Source organism: Anthonomus grandis, chromosome 13 (assembly GCF_022605725.1).
Source record: "Anthonomus grandis grandis chromosome 13, icAntGran1.3, whole genome shotgun sequence".
NCBI classification, from domain to species: Eukaryota; Metazoa; Arthropoda; class Insecta; order Coleoptera; family Curculionidae; genus Anthonomus; species Anthonomus grandis.
In genome coordinates this window covers 7,665,386-7,682,293 of record NC_065558.1, presented here as the reverse complement: position 1 = coordinate 7,682,293, position 16,908 = coordinate 7,665,386, and the positions used below count along the sequence as shown (strand labels likewise).

At 33.5% G+C, this 16,908-nt stretch overlaps 2 protein-coding genes across 7 annotated transcripts in view; one reads left to right on the top strand and one right to left on the bottom strand.

The window, feature by feature from the left end:
* LOC126743880 (D-2-hydroxyglutarate dehydrogenase, mitochondrial) overlaps positions 1–300 on the top strand; it is a 91,523-nt gene extending 91,223 nt beyond the window's left edge. For all 5 annotated transcript variants that reach the window (XM_050451127.1, XM_050451132.1, XM_050451130.1 and 2 more), the window contains exon 9: positions 1–300. In XM_050451127.1, coding sequence (XP_050307084.1) covers positions 1–254 — 254 coding nt within the window. In that variant the 3' untranslated portion in view covers positions 255–300.
* Positions 296–16,908, bottom strand: part of LOC126743879 (long-chain fatty acid transport protein 4) — a 41,627-nt gene continuing 25,014 nt past the window's right edge. For both annotated transcript variants that reach the window (XM_050451125.1, XM_050451126.1), the window contains exons 8-11: positions 11,589–11,738; positions 11,308–11,534; positions 6,404–6,620; positions 296–6,342 (exon numbers count right to left, since the gene is read on the bottom strand). In XM_050451125.1, coding sequence (XP_050307082.1) covers positions 6,188–6,342; positions 6,404–6,620; positions 11,308–11,534; positions 11,589–11,738 — 749 coding nt within the window. In that variant the 3' untranslated portion in view covers positions 296–6,187. The remainder of the gene's footprint in view (positions 6,343–6,403; positions 6,621–11,307; positions 11,535–11,588; positions 11,739–16,908) is intronic.

The window sequence follows — 16,908 nt, the reverse complement described above, 5'->3', positions numbered from 1 at the left end:
GTGATGGAAATATCCACTTTCAAGTGTCCTGTAAACAATTTTCCCGGGAAATTTTGGAGAAAATTGAGCCGTTTGTTTACGAATATACGTCAAGGCTGAAGGGGAGCATCAGTGCCGAGCACGGGATCGGTTTCCGGAAACCTAAATACATGAAATATTCCAAAAGCCCGGAAAGTATCGCGATCATGAAGGACCTGAAGAAGATGTTCGACCCCAAGGGTATTTTGAACCCTTATAAGGTCCTGCCGCCATAAGTTGCCCTTTAGGATTTGCCTCAATAAAAAAATACACCATATAAAACTGTTTTTTCATTTATTTTAATTAACACTTGACAAGAAAACATAATAAACCACGCCTGAGTTATAATATACATATACAAAATAATAACAGTACTTATAAAATTATAAAAAAAAGTAACCGCAAAAGTGCATTCAAACAACCGAACACACGTGTATCAATTACTACTATACAGGGTAGGGAAAAAACATATTTTTTACCTTATATTTAAAATGTAACGTAACCGCACTGAGATTCGGACAAAAATCAAACCAAAAACGTCATTTTAGTCCGGGTGTTATTGCTTTATCACTTCGGAGCTTAATGGGGGTGCGAAACGCGTTTTGGGATTTGCATCCTTACTAAGGAAGGCTCGCAGGTACCACGAAGTTCTTTATTATTTAATTGTTTTTGTAATTCGCTGAAGAACAAGGAAAAAATCATAACAATTGAGCTTCATACCACTATTTTTTTCATTTGCTCTCGTACTAAGCAAGGCTTGCAGAAAGCAATCCATACCACGAAGTTGTCAATTATTCAGTCATCTTAATACATCGGATAATTAAGTTTTAATGTCTCAGTGTTACAACTCTAATGTTAGTTTTAATGCCCTTTAGGGTAAACTGAGAATTAATTCAAGTTGAGTCACTTTTACTGCCTGTAAGTGTCTTCTAGGTACTCTAAAGCCTCTTCCAGGCATTTGAATGTTATTAAAATGCTATTCTACGAATTTGAGCGCCTAGAAGTATCTTTTGAGTACCGTAGAATGGGGCTATTCTGGAAATCAGGGGTAATTTGAGAATTCATCCGAAAAATGTTAAAAGCGGCAACAACGCCCACAAAGTTAATAACAATACGCAAACGCCGCGCAAGGCCATTAGTACACATGCAACCGCGTACTCGAGCGCAGATCGACGAAAGGTAGCTGTTTTATTTGGCGCGTAAAAATATTAGGAAAAACACTTTTGTTTTTTGGTGAAAGAACGGTAAGTGGTTAACTTTACTCTGTAAATCTAAACCGATTAATTGTATGATATTGGCACTTAATCCAAATAAAAGTATGGGGTTTTAGGAAGGTGTATTGGTAACATAAACATTTTAGGACTCTTTTGTTTTTTTTTTATTCAGTATTTTCTGGAGTGGGGTAATTTGAGAAGTGACTGGGGGCTATTTGAAAATTGTTAGAAATTGCTTTCAAATGAAATTGGCTTTTTTAGAATGGTATGAGATAATGGTGCGCACTTATAAAAAAACATTTAGCCATGTCAGAAATGGCAAAAATTACGTGCCATGTAGGCATTACTCAGAGAAAGCCTTAGCCAGAGCAATAGAAGTAAAAAAAGGGCGGTTAACTTTGGCTAAGGCCTCCGAGCATTTCAAAGTGCCCATCGCCACCATAAGCAGACGTGCTAGGGGGACCAATATATTTGAAAAACCGGGAAGACCTTCAATATTTTCCAAGGAAGAAGAGGAACAGTTTGTGAAATACCTAAATATTGTGGCAGCTTGGGGATTTCTCTTTGACATATTGGATCTAAGACTTTTTGCGAAGAATTACCTGGATAAAAAAGGTGTACAGGAGGTTCGTTTGAAGGATAACTTTCCTGGTAGAGATTGGGCATTAGCTTTTCTTAAACGACACGAAAAGCTCATATCAAACCGTCTATCATCCAATTTCAACTAAAAGAGCTTCACTTTCACCAGAAGTTATCGATAATTTTTTTGATAATGCCCGAGATACTTTATTAGCGGTAAATCCTAGTTTAATGATAAATTATGATGAAACAAACCTTACCGACAACCCAGGCACTAAGAAATATATTTATAAAAGAGGATCAAGGTACCCAGAAAGAGTGATAAATTCGACAAAAACAGCCAAAAGCTTAATGTATGCTGGTACTGCTGATGGCCAGATATTACCAGTTTATGTAGTGTATAAAGGTGAGCATCTTTGGGACTCATGGACTGAGGGAGGCCCTAAAGGTGCCAGATATAATAGGTCTAAAAGCGGGTGGTTCGATTCCGCTTGTTTTCGAAATTGGTTTTTTACTGTGGTAGTTCCATTTTTTAAAAATAAACCTGGAAAAAAGGTGAGTAGGTATAACAGAGAGGTTTAAGTCATTTTACCCATATTTAATTTTCATTTTAGGCTCTCATTGGGGACAACTTATCTTCTCACTTTTCCGAAGACGTCCTTAAAACGTGCGAGAAAATGGATATTGCATTTATTTGTTTGCCAAGCAATGCGACCCATGTCATGCAGCCATTAGACGTCGCATTTTATTCTCCACTTAAGAAATATTGGCGCGAAATTCTGACAACGTGGAAGAAAGGCCAAGGGCGGAAAATGACTACACTCTCAAAAGATGTATTCCCTAGATTGCTTGCACAGCTCCATAACAAGATTGAAGAGAATGGCAAAGGAAGGCAAAATTTAATCTCCGGATTTGCCAAAACTGGATTGTACCCTCTAAATCCTGCGTAACCAAAGGAAAGATTACCTGCATCGTCCACCACAGGTACAGATTCTAATATTTTAGATTCAAGCATTTCAAGCTCAGTTTTGGATGTCCTAAAAGAAATGCGTATGGGTAGTTGTGAGCAGCGTAAAGCACCGCGTCGCAAGAAGCTCACTGTAGAAGCAGGAAAAAGTGTTTCTACATCTGATTTGTACCCGTCTACTAGTAGAAATGTTTCTGAAATAAGTTCATGCGAATCATCAGATGATGAAGAAGACCAGCTACAAAATATTGACGATGAAGACCTTCCCTGTTTTAATTTGAAAAAACCTGATAAAGAAATCTAACCAGAAGAACATGATGATGAAAATCAGCAAGAAATAAGTGACGATGATGACCATCCTCTTATAAACTTTAGTAATCTTAAGGTCAATGATTGGGTAGTTGTTCGATACACGGCAACAATTTCAAGCCAATGTTATATAGTACAAATAAAATCCGTTACCCTGCTAAACGGGGAACGGGTTTTCAAAACATCGTTTTTAAAAAAATCCTCCAAAACGGAAAGATTTTTATCTCCTCCAAGTTAGATGAAGACGAGGTAACAACCGAAATGATTATCATGATACTTAGCCCTCCTAAGATTGAAGGTTCAGGGACCAGGCAATTTTTTACCTTTTCGGATAATCTTTCAGAACTAAACATAAAATAAACATATAGTTACCACTGTTTGTAACCTTCAAGAAACCTTTGTTACCTTCAAACCAGAGTTATTTTTAAGTTGTTTTTTTTTTGTTTGATCATTTTTTAGAGTTATCTACTTTATGTTTTTTTGTTTAAATATTTTAATTGTAATTTGCAATGTTGCAAGAAATATTTTTTGTTTTGTATATTTTTTTTATATGTTAACATGTTTTTTATTTTTTTAAAAATGTTTTTTTTGTTTTCCAAATATCCCCTTCAGTGGATAAATGATGATTTATGCAATTTTAAGCCATATTCTCAAAAAGCCCCACTCTATGGGGCAATTTGAGAAGGCCCTAAAAAAAATTTTTTACGGCTCCCAGAAGAGGAAGCCGTTAGTCAAATATAAGAAATAGATACCTCTATCATAGGTCTTTCCAACGCCATTACAAAATTGATCAAGCTTACTTTTGTCTTATAAATATCGCTCAAAAACCTCAAAAAAATTCTCAAATAGCCCCATTCTACGGTAGTCTTAATGCTCTTCCAGGCACTTCAGGGGAATCTAAAAGTGTCTTCTAGATAGTATAAAACCGCTTTCAGGCACTTAAAGGTTATTGGAAACCTTATTTTAGGAATTTGAGTGCCTGAAAGTATCTTTTGAGTAGTCTTAATGCTCTTCCAGGCACCCAAGGTAAACTGAGAGTTAATTCAAGGAAGTTGAGTCACTTTTACTGCCTGTAAGTGTTTTCTAGGTACTCAAAAGCCTCTCCCAGACACTTAAAGGTTATTGGAAACCCCATTCTACGAATTTGAGTGCCTGGAAGTATCTTTTGAGTAGTCTTAATGTTCTTGCACGCACTTCAGGGTAAATTGAAAGTGAATTCAAGGAAGTTGAGTCACTTTTACTGCCTCTAAGTGTCTTCTAAGTACTCTAAAGCCTCTTCCAGGCACTTAAAGTTTATTGGAAAGCCTATTCTAGGAATTTGAGTGCCTGGAAGTATCTTTTGAGTAGTCTTAATGCTCTTGCAGGCACTTTAGGGTAAATTGAAAGTGAATTAAAGGAAGTTGAGTCACTTTTACTGCCTCTAAGTGTCTTCTAAGTACTCTAAAGTCTGTTCCAGGCACTTAAAGTTTATTGGAAAGCCTATTCTAGGAATTTGAGTGCCTGGAAGTATCTTTTGAGTAGTCTTAATGCTCTTGCAGGCACTTTAGGGTAAATTGAAAGTGAATTCAAGGAAGTTGAGTCACTTTTACTGCCTCTAAGTGTCTTCTAAGTACTCTAAAGTCTCTTCCAGGCACTTAAAGTTTATTGGAAAGCCTATTCTAGAAATTTGAGTGCCTGGAAGTATCTTTTGAGTAGTCTTAATGCTCTTGCAGGCACTTTAGGGTAAACTGAAAGTTAATTCAACGAAGTTGAGTCACTTTTACTGCCTGTAAGTGTCTTCTAAGTACTCTAAAGTCTCTTCCAGGCATTTAAAGGTTATTGAAACGCTATTCTCCAAATTTGAACGCCTGGAAGTATCTTTTGAGTAGTCTAAATGCTCTTGCAGGCACTTCAGGCTAATCTGAGAGTTATTTTAAGAAAGTTGAGTCCCTTTTACTGCCTCTAAGTACTCTAAAGCCTCTTCCGAAAACTTAAAGTTTACTGGAAACCCTATTCTAGGAATTTAAGTGCTTGAAAGTAACTTTTGAGTAGACTTAATGCTTTTCCAGGCATCTACGGTAAACTGAGAGTAAATTCAAGGAAGATGAGTCACTTTTAGTGACTGAAAGTGTCTTCTAGGTACTCTTAAGCTTCTTCCAGGCAATTAAAGGTTATTGGAAACCCCATTCTAGGAATCTAAATGCCTGGAAGTATCTTTTGAATCGTCTTAATGCTCTTCCAGGTACTTTAGGCTAATCTGAGAATTAATTCAAGGAAGTTGAGTCACTTTTACTGCCTGAAAGTGCCTTCTAGGTACTCTAAAGCCTCTTCCAGGCACTTAAAGGTTACTGGAAACCCTATTCTACGAATTTGAGTGCCTGGAATTATCTTTTGAGTAGTCTTAATGCTCCTCCAAGCACTTCAGAGTAATCTGAGAGTCATTTCAAGGAAGTTGAGTCACTTTCACTGCCTGTAAGTGTCTTCTAAGTACTCATTTCTACAGTTACCTTCTAAGTAACTGTATAAATGACTCCTGTAGATATTTGACAACAATCCATCTACTAGTGCTTGATTTGGAATTATTTATGTCAAGCTAGTCGTGGTTCGTTGAATTAACGCGCTATGTTGCCATTACTAACAAAATTTACTTTTGAAAAAAAAATTATGATTTATTTTATCCGTAAATGATTTGGCAACATCGTGGTATCGCATGCCGTCCATAATTAATTATTAACCATTTAAGAAAAGTACGGTTTTGTAAGTTTACACTAACTATAACAAATGATTAACATTGATTGAAATAACGGTCGTTAATTGTCATACCGTTAATCGAAACTTGTAGACAACACCTTAAACCGCGATGTTGTCGTTATTGTCGTGTTTCTTAAAACACCATAACCCAGGCTGTCACTGAATAGGTTTACCTTACACACTTATTTGCATGCTGGCAACATCGTAATTAGTCTGCTAAGTAAGTATAGCGCAGTTTAATGTGTTGCCTACAAGTCCTCCATCGAAATACTTTGGAAATGCCAATAAGTGTTCAAAAAAAAATTGCCAATAGGTCAAAAAAGAAAACCACCTTTTTAAAACTTATCAGTCGATATTTAACGCTTAAATACTAAATGCGAATCTCCCCCGAGTTGATTTTCTCGTAAATTTCCGGGGTGACCAGCTCGTACTGGCCCTTCGACGTTAAATAGTAAATACTGTCCGTCGTACTCGACGGGTTAAAGCCCTCCTTTTGTAAGTCGTTCTTTTTCAATTTGTAGGTGCCTGTGGGACAAGTTAGTAACGTTAAAATCATATCAGCAGCCGGTAAACTATAATATATTACCAGTTAAATCGAGTTTAGTCAATATCCGTACGAAAATCGGTCTGGCATAGGAGGGTAACTCCCTCACCAATCCTTGGTAAAACTCCTTGTTTAGATCGACGGTCCGTTCGGGGTCGTAGAGGGCGGCCATTCCCGCTCTTCCCTCCATACCGCGCACTTCCACCCCATAGACGACCACGTCTTTGTAATTTACTATGTTACTTATTACCGCTTCCACCTAAATAATGAGGAAAACAATTTCAGTAGTAAAAGAAAATTAATTATTTATTTTATTGCATTTAAAACTGTCGTATATGTTTAATTATTTAATAATGCCTTCCAGAACTGGTGTAAAATAAATATAATAAAACAAAAAAAGTACTGGTAATATATCATTTTAGTATAACTGAACGTTCTGCTATTTGTATAGAATATTTTGAAGATAAATTTATAGTAAGAGGAGATAGAGTGACCAGACCAGATGGAACGTTTAAAACTAAAGTTATCACTTTCCACGCATTTTTCTAGAAATGTCCTAACCAGTCGAAGGATTTATCAGTGAGGGTTCCGTGAAACAGAAAGGACCCTAGAGAGAGAGAGAGAGCAGCTGCTATAAAAGTACTATAGATAGAAAATGAATAACGTAAAGAAGGCATTAAATAATTATTTAGAATAAAATTTTATATTTTTTAATTAAAAGTTAATGGTTTACCAAAAATACGATATACTATTAGAATAAAGGAAAACTTCGGCAGCTCTTGGTTCTGGAAGGACAAAATTGTTTCTAACTCAAAGTAAAAGAAAAGCTATGGTATGAAATTATTGGAAAAGAAACGTTTTTTCATGGGCAAAAAATCTTTTTAAGACATTTCAATTATTTTTCAAAATAGTCTCAACAATAGTGAGAATTTCGTTTAAAAATTTGCAAAAAAATAAGACCCAACCAAAACGACCCTAACTTTTGAAATTTGTCCTCTAGAACAAGGTTTTTACCCTGAAATCCATCCTCGGGAACTTCATTATATTACTGCAAAAGAATTATGAAAATATTCCCAGTGGTTTCCAAGTTATACCCAAAAATGTCCACTAATGCTTAAAAATCTTGATGTTGCAATTCGAGTTACAAAAACTCAAAATTGACGGCTCTTGGTCCTTGAGGGACAAAATTGCCTCTAACTCAAAGAGTTTTTAAGGTAAAAGAAACGTTTTGGTATGAAATGATTGGAAAATAAATACCCTTTCTTGGGAAAAAAACCTTTTTAAGATATTTCAATTATTTCTCAAAATATTCTTAGCCATAGTGAGAATTTCCTTTAAAAATTTGCAAAAAAATAAACCCCAACCAAAACGACCCTAACATTTGAAATGTTTACTCTAGAACAACGTTTTTACCCTCAAATCCATCCTAGGGAATTCCATTATATTAATGTAAAAAAATTATGAAATTATTCTCAGTGGTTCCCAATTTATAACCAAAAATGTCTAATAATGCTTAAAAATCTTGATGTTGCATTTAGAGTTGCAAAAACTGAAATCTGGCGACTCTTGGTCCTTGAGGGACAAAATTGCCTCTAACTCAGAGAGTTTTTGAGATGAAAGAAACGTTTTGGTATGACATTTTTGGAAAATAAATACCCTTTCTTGAGCAAAAAACCCTTTTAAGACATTTGAATTATTTCTCAAAATATTCCCAACCACAGTGAGAATTTTCTTTGAAAATTTACAAAAAAATAAGGCCCAACCAAAACGACCCTAATTTTTGAAATTTTTACTCTAGAACAAGGTTTTTACCCTGAAATCCATCCTCGGGAACTTCATTTTATACCCAAAAATGTCCACTAATGCTTAAAAATCTTGATGTTGTAATTCGAGTTACAAAAACTCAGAATTGACGGCTCTTGGTCTTTGAGGGACAAAATTGCCTCTAACTCAGAGAGTTTTTGAGGTAAAAGAAACGTTTTGGTATGAAATTATTGGAAAATAAATACCCTTTCTTGGACAAAAAACCTTTTTAAGACATTTCAATTATTTCTAAAAATATTCTTAGCCATAGTGAGAATTTGCTTTGAAAATTTGCAAAAAAATAAGGCTCAACCAAAACTACCCTAACTTTTGAAATTTTTAATCTAGAATAACGTTTTTACCCTCAAATCCATCCTCGGAAACTCCATTATATTACTGTAAAAGAAGTATGAAAATATTCCCAGTGGTTTCCAAGTTATACCCAAAAATGTCCACTAATGCTTAAAAATCTTAATGTTGCAATTAAAATGTTAGAAAAACTGAAATTTGGCGGCTTTTGGTCCTTGAGGGACAAAATTGCCTCCAACTCAGGAGAGTTTTTGAGGTAAAAGAAACGTTTTGGTATGATATTATTGGAAAATAAATACGCTTTCTTGGGCAAAAAACCTTTTTAAGATATTTCAATTATTTCTAAAAATATTCTTAGCCATAGTCAGAATTTCCTTTGAAAATTTGCAAAAAGTTAAGGCCCAACCAAAACTACCCTAGCTTTTAAAATTTTTACTCTAGAGCAACGTTTTTACCCTCAAATCCATCTTCGGAAACTCCATTATATTACTGCAAAAGAATTATGAAAATATTCCCAGTGGTTCCAAAGTTATACCCAAAAATGTCCAATAATGTTGAAAAATATTGATATTGCAATTCGAGTTACAAAAACTCAAATTTGGCGGCTCTTGGTCCTTGAGGGACAAAATTGCCTCTAACTCAGAGAGTTTTTGAGGTTAAAGAAAGATTTTGATATGAAATTATTGGAAAATAAATACCCTTTTTTGGGCAAAAAACTTTTTTAAGACATTTCAATTATTTCTCAAAATATTCTTAGTCATAGTGAGAATTTCTTTTGAAAATTTGCAAAAACTAAGGCCCAACCAAAACTACCCTAAATCTTGAAATTTTTACTTTAGAACAACGTTTTAACCCTAAAATCCATCCTCGGGAACTTCATTATATTATTGTCAAAGAATTATGAAAATATTCGCAGTGGTTCCCAAGTTATACCCAAAAATGTCCAATAATGTTTAAAAATCTTGATATTGCATTTAGAGTTGCAAAAACTGAAATCTGGCGGCTCTTGATCCTTGACGGACAAAACTGCCTTTAACTCGAAAGTTTTTAAAGTAAAAAAAAAACGTTTTGGTACGAAATTATTGGAAAAGTCACACCCTTTCTTGGGCAAAAAACCTTTTTAAGATATTTCAATTATTTCTCAAAATATTCTCAACCATAGTGAGAATTTTCATTGAAAATTTACAAAAAAATAAGACCCAACCAAAACGACCCTAACATTTGAAATTTTTTACTCTAGAACAACGTTTTTATCCTCAAATCCATCTTCGGGAACTTCATTATATTACTGTCAAAGATTTATGAAAATATTCCCAGTGGTGCCAAAGTTATACCCAAAAATGTCCAATAATGTTTAAAAATATTGATATTGCAATTCGAGTTACAAAAACTCAAATTTGGCAGCTCTTGGTCCTTGAGGAACAAAATTGCCTCTAACTCAGAGAGTTTTTGAGGTAAAAGAAACGTTTTGGTATGAAATTATTGGAAAATAAACACCCTTTCTTCGGCAAAAAACCTTTTTAAGACTTTTCAATTCTTTCTCAAACTATTCTCAACAATAATGAGAATTTCATTTGAAAATTTGCAAAAAAATTAGGCATAACCAAAACGACCGTAACTTTTGATATTTTTACTCTAGAACAATTTTTTTACCCTAGAATCCGTCCTCGGGAACTTCATTATATTACTGTCAAAGAATTATGAAAATATTCCCAGTGGTTCCCAAGTTATACCCAAAAATGTCCACTAATGCTTAAAAATTTTGATATTCCAATTCGAGTTGCAAAACCTCAAATTTGGCTGCTCCTGGTCCTTGAGGGACAAAATTGCCTCTAACTCAGAGAGTTTTTGAGGTAAAAGAAACGTTTTGGTATGAAATTATTGGAAAATAAATACCCTTTCAAAAAAAGGAGCAAAAAACCTTTTTAAGACATTTCAATTATTTCTCACAATCTCTCTTTCATCTTTTTTTATTTGCAACCGATGATCAGTTTCCATAAACTTAGCAATTGGTTTTAAAACATATTTATGATTTAATCGACTATTAATCGGATATCTTTCGTTGAACAATGCTGGCATTTTTCTTGCACATCTTTGACTTTTCTCGTAACTAAAAATAATTTCCGTTCTTTGATTCAGATTTTTTAACTAATTTGTCAAACGTTACTAAAGTGATTACCACGCAAGTACTAGTTGAAAAAGTCTATCATGTTTGCTTGATTTTTCGCAAACTTCTCAATCAAAAGTGGTATCTTTGAAAAAGTAATTAAAAGACCTTTAAAATGAGGTATCACTCGACCATTTAAGAGTTTAGAGTTTAAGTCCGTCCTCGCCAGGAGGCTGCTGCAATTTGATTGTAAACCAACCTAAAAAATGACCCCCTGAAAAATAAATTTGACGCGTTTTTGGAAATTTTTAAATTTTATACAAGGGCAATGATAATAGCCAATATACCAATAGATAGGGTGGTACCTTTTCAAATTGACACCCTGTATAACCAAACGATAAGAGCTCCATATAAATAAATGAGCGTAAAAATCGGTCAGTTATTGTGACGTTATTGGTTCATATAAGCAGCAAATAAAGTATTCATGCCGTTTTGGCCCCTAAAAATGCCTTTTTCATTCATGTCTTTCGATAAAAAAAAAAAGTGATGGTACTTTTAATTGCTTTGATAACGTCGAGTAAAAACGCACAAAAAAGAAGTTCATAAATATGACACCACCGATTAAAAATATGCAGTTTTTTGTTTTTGGACAATTTACTTTAACTAAATTTGTTGCCATAAATGCGATTTTTAGAGGCATTTAAAGATAAACGTCCTCAATTCCTACCTCTGAGGTGGAAACGTTCTCGCCCTTCCACCTAAAAGTATCCCCGGTGCGATCCTTAAAAAACAAATAACCAAACTGATCGGCGATCAAGATGTCCCCGGATATGAAGGCGCTGTCCCCGATACGAAAAACGTTCCTAACGATTTTCTTTTTGGAAGCCTCCTCGTCCACGTAGCCCAGAAACGCCCTGGACGGATTATTGGGGATGATTTTTCCAATAAACACCCCTGATAGAAAATAAGGTTTATTATTAATTTTTAGGTTTTTTCAGTTAAACTTACCGGGTTCGTTAGGTGCGCAGGCCTGACACAGGCCCCTGGCGTCCCTAACTGGTTCTCCGTGCTCGTCTACTTTGATAATCGATATTGGGTAAACTTGCGGGATTATTCTCGATACGAAACCGATCGCTCCTACTGTATTATCGGTATTTACTGTAACAAGAGGGTTAATTTACAGCGAGAAATAATACGGAAGGCTGTTACTAGTCCATAAAACAAACAGTTATTATCCAATTATATCCCAATTTGAGATCTTAAATTACTAAAATAATATGCTTCTTTCATGGTTGGTATTTGGATAAATTAACTTTATTAAAAGTTATTTTCGAAAAATTCAGATTAAATAAAATTATTATGTAAAGTTAGAGCAGCAACTATAGACCGATATAAGTAAAATTTTCAAAAAAATGCACTTCACGGTTCAATTTTTATCTAGGCATAATATTCTATCAGAAAAAAACGGGTCGGAAAGACTTACTTGGATTTGATCAACATACCAAAGATTACAACGAATAACATGAAAAACATTCTATCAAAATGAAAACACTGCATATAAACTTACATATACAGTGTGTCCAAGATAAGGATGTCTATCATGGGGATTTTGGAAAATAAAAGAGATACGAAGATGGATAAATTAGAGAAAAGTTAAAGTAAAAAAAATAAATAAATTTTATAAGCATTGGCAATTTTCTAATTTGAAAGTTTGCCTTTACATTCTTAAGGATAACAATTTCCTTATCCGAACAAAGATTCACTGTTGTAGTCTAATTTGTGCCACCAATTTATAACCAACTCGCACTACCGCACATCATTTACGATAATGACATCTAGACCGATCTCTCGCTACTACCACTCTCTGATAGGTTCGCATAATATAAATATTAATTTTAAAGTAAAGTTAACTGTAGGCTAACCTAATTTGACATAGTATTTCCCGCCAACTAAACAACTGTAAACAAAAGCAAAGGAGACTAACGTTCTCCCCTTTTTAAATACTGTTCGTCCTGTTTAGTGTTCTGTATAGTCTTAAGTGTGCCTAAACGTTATGTTTAATTTTAATAATATCAAATGTGTTTCCACTATGGGAACTACTTCTGGGCTTAACTGACAATAATTAGCACTGATGATTGCTCATACGCCGAAAGTGCTCTGCTAAGCTTTTAAAATAAAATTGCTCTGAATACTACCCACATAGCAATAAGAAGCATATTCATATCTATAGCATATACCCAAATTGTGATTGAACGTATATTCTTATTTTCATATTCTTAGCATGTTCTACCAAGATATAGTTATGTACCACCTATATTCTTAGACGTATGTTCCCGTGCATTTATTCATAACATATGCTAAGAATATTTCGCCATATTCTTATAAAATACTTTATAGGATATACTTCAGACGGATATACTTTTTTATTTTCCGTTTCGTTCTCTGTTCTTTTGTTCGAGAAACTTTTATTATCGTATACGAGAGTACGAGGTCTGTAGTTCCGTAGTCAAAATCGGGTATAACAATAGTGTATACCGTGAGGGTTTACTGTAGCAATGTATATAAATGAGGATTGAGGGTTAGGTTTAGGAACATTAAATTCCAAAGAAACGGGGTATTCTTCAGAAGACTCTGAGTTTTACTGAAATTTTAAAAAAGAAGACTGTCTTGTGTGTGCTGAGGATCTAGGTATTAGTGCAGGTAGGTACACAGCTTTTTTAATTTGTAATATTTCAATTTATACCTAGTTTGATAGGTTTTAATTTTTCTAATTAGTTTTAGTTATTGTGTTTAACTTAAGTTTGAAGAGGTATCACGTAAAATGTCAACAAAAAAACAACCAAAAAGTAAACGTTCACTTGGACGCATAGTGACCAAAAAAAAATGAAACAGAACTTTTGCTGACTTTAGATGACACTCTTCAAGACTCCACTTCTATTTCTCCATCTTCTCAACCAACTGAACCAACATTTTGCACTAATAATATTGAGTTCAGTGAGGATTCAAGTATGTTTGAAGTAAGTCCAAGCACTTCTTATTTTACTCCTCCACTACAGGCATCAGCCAAATCAAATAAAGCTTTGACATTGGCTACAAATGAAATTATAAATAAAGCCTCAAGCCACTCGAATATTACTTATATAGTAAGAAAAGTTTATAAAGAACCGGTGACATCAACAGGCGGCAAAATCCGCGCATCTCGTTATTCTATCGATCGGGTCAGATGACTATGTCGAGGTCTGAAGACAGTGGAGGCGGCACACTTGTTGAAATTATTAATATTTATTTGTACTAGAGTTTAAATAGCCCTAGATTTTTAGTAGGTATAGCTAGCGATATTATAAGTGCGTTTGATTTAGTTGAAATACCAACTAAGAATGCATATATTTGAATTAAATTGCTCCGAGATTCGTTTAAAAAAATGTAGATAAATTAAAATTATATTTTTTAGCATTGTGATGTTCCCATAAAAAATCTAATAAAAAATAGTTTTACTTACAGGAGGATGCAGTTCGCTAATTATTTTTAAAACAGGACTTCAAATAGGTAGCTGAAAATTATTCTTTATTCACATTTTTTTTAAGGATTAGGTATTTTAAACGACTTGTGTAAAGAAACAAATTGGTATAAGCTTAAAGTTTTATTTCATTATTTTACATATTATATATTTTTATTCACTATCAGATAGTGTATTACAACCTAAATCAGATTCATCCGATGAAGACCATTCGATCTCTTCATCAGATGAGCCTGTATTTACTGTAAATTTTAAAGAATCCAATGCTTCATCAAAATCACATCTTTCGAAATATTGTTTTTCTATGTTGTTTATATGGTTGCAAATATTTATCCACTCATCATTTAAAATTTCCGCAATTTTACTTACCTTTTACAATAAAAATTGGATAGTCTAACTAAAAAAACTATAGTCTATGTCACTATTATACTTTAAAAAAAACACACAACAGATTTTAAATGCCTTATAACACGATTAACTCACTTCCCGTACGAGACGACACTGAGTAGGCCTTCTGCCTTCAGGCTACGTCATAGGCTTTAAATCCCCGGCAGGTACAAAGAAACGAAGTACGGCGGCTGCTTTGTTCTTGCGGTTTCTTTAATAAGAAGCGAGAGAAAATATATTGCGCTCGTCTTTTCTCTCTGCCACCGGATTTTCTATCGATTTTGTGTTGAAAAATGGGTTTGTGCGCATATTGAGCAGCCGGTTCTTTATAAACTTTTCTACCTATAAGCAAGCTCATTTAGATTTAAGAAAGTGGGCAGTTTATAATAAAATTTCACATTCTGCTCTGAATGATTTGCTTAAAAACGTGCTTTGTAAAAATTTTCTCGAAACTAAGTTTCCGCCAGATGCTAGAACTTTATTAAGAACTTCTGAAAAGTTATTTGATATAAATTTAACTCAAAATTATTGTTATTTTGGTATTGAAAATTCAATAAACTATTTGATTTAAGCACACAGTATCAAAATTATGGAAGAGAATACAATAGAACTTGCTATTAATGTTGACGGTTTGCCTTTAACCAAAAGTACTGACAGTTGTTTTTGGCCAATTTTAGATTCAATTAAGTCATTAAAAAGTCTAAAAAACATTGTGTTTCTTATCGGTTTATATCATGGATAAGGTAAACCTGCACATCCAGATGTGCTTTTATCTGATTTTGTAAGAGTGTCAGCAACTTAATGGCAGAATTACCATACAAAGTTTTGTGTTAGATTTTGCGATAACAATGGTCATTTGTGATATGCCTGCAAAATCATTCTTGTTGCAAATTAAAGGCCCTACAGGGTATTTTTCTTGTACGCATTGCCTAGTTGAAGGCGAAGCTGAAAGATATGTTTGTTTTCCTCAAGTTAATTGTTTAATAAGGACAGATATGTCATTTCGCCAAAAATGTAATAAAGATCACTCAGATCACTCAGAGGGACCTTTGACACCTGTCCACAATAATAGCAAAGTCCACAATATAAGAAAATGGTTTGTAATTCATTTACAATTTCATGTAACACATTTGGTAATAGGTTTGTTATGCTAAACGATGGACGCATATTTGAAGTAAATAATATATGCTATGATAATAATAATAAATTAGGAATTGTAGGACTACTTTATAAAAAAGTTGGTGATTTGTTTGATAAGCCTTATATTAAATTTTTAAAATCTATATTAAGTTTATTAAGGATGTCAAGATTTTTTTAGATATCTAAAAAAAATGTTGTCTCTATTGTTTAACAACAATAAATTTTTGTAAACCCAGCTGTGGTTCATAGAAAAATTTGTTTTTTTATATATATTTTTTTATATCTCCGTAGTCCAAAACACTATACATCATTAGGAAAAATCACAGATTTGAAATAACTATTAATGGAACTTTTTCTTTTTAGATGCAGTGAGATGTAATAGAAGAATGTAAAATAACCTCAAATGCGTGTGATGATGAAATAATCAGTGAAATAAAAAGATGGCTGGTCAAGGCAAAGGAAAGATTGCAAAACAAAAACAAGAGAAGTGAAAACTAAGTGCATATGGTTTTATTTATTTTAGATTAGTTATTAGCCTTTTATCATAATTTTTGGTTTGGTTTCAATATTGATATGTAACCGATGTTAAGTAAATTCTAAAAAAACGAAACATATTCTCCAACTTTTATATTAAAAAGTTTCTTCTAAATAGTTTGGAGAATGGTGTCCATGTTCTGGGATGTATTTTTATAGGTATTTGCTAGCAAACACAGTAGAAATTAAAGGTCTTATTTCACCAGAAATTCAATGAATGATGTGAATGAATGAATTTCATGAATTTCTGGTGAAATAAGACCTTTAATTTCTACTGTGTTCAATGAATGATGTGAATGAATGAATTTCATGAATTTCTGGTGAAATAAGACCTTTAATTTCTACTGTGTTTGCTAGCAAATTTCTTCTAAATGTTAAAATTTAAAAAAATAAAGGGTGTAACATTTATAATGACTCTATACTTACTTTATAATATTTCTATTTTTTAGATTGGCTGACAAACGGAATACACAAGAGGACAATAGTGTATACAATATGTTGCATTATGTGATTTTTATTGAATAAATTTTATAAGCATATTTTATGTAGCTGATTTTTGTAGCAAGTATGTTCCAAGAATGTGCTATGCATACAGAGCCAAGTATTCCCAGTATACTCCTAGAACATTCCTAATCCTAGTGCATAGCACATGCTACTTGCGGCCAAAAATTATATGCTGAGCATTTTCTCAGTACATATAAGTATAATTCTTAGCACATGCTCAGCACATATTTCCAATATTCTTATACG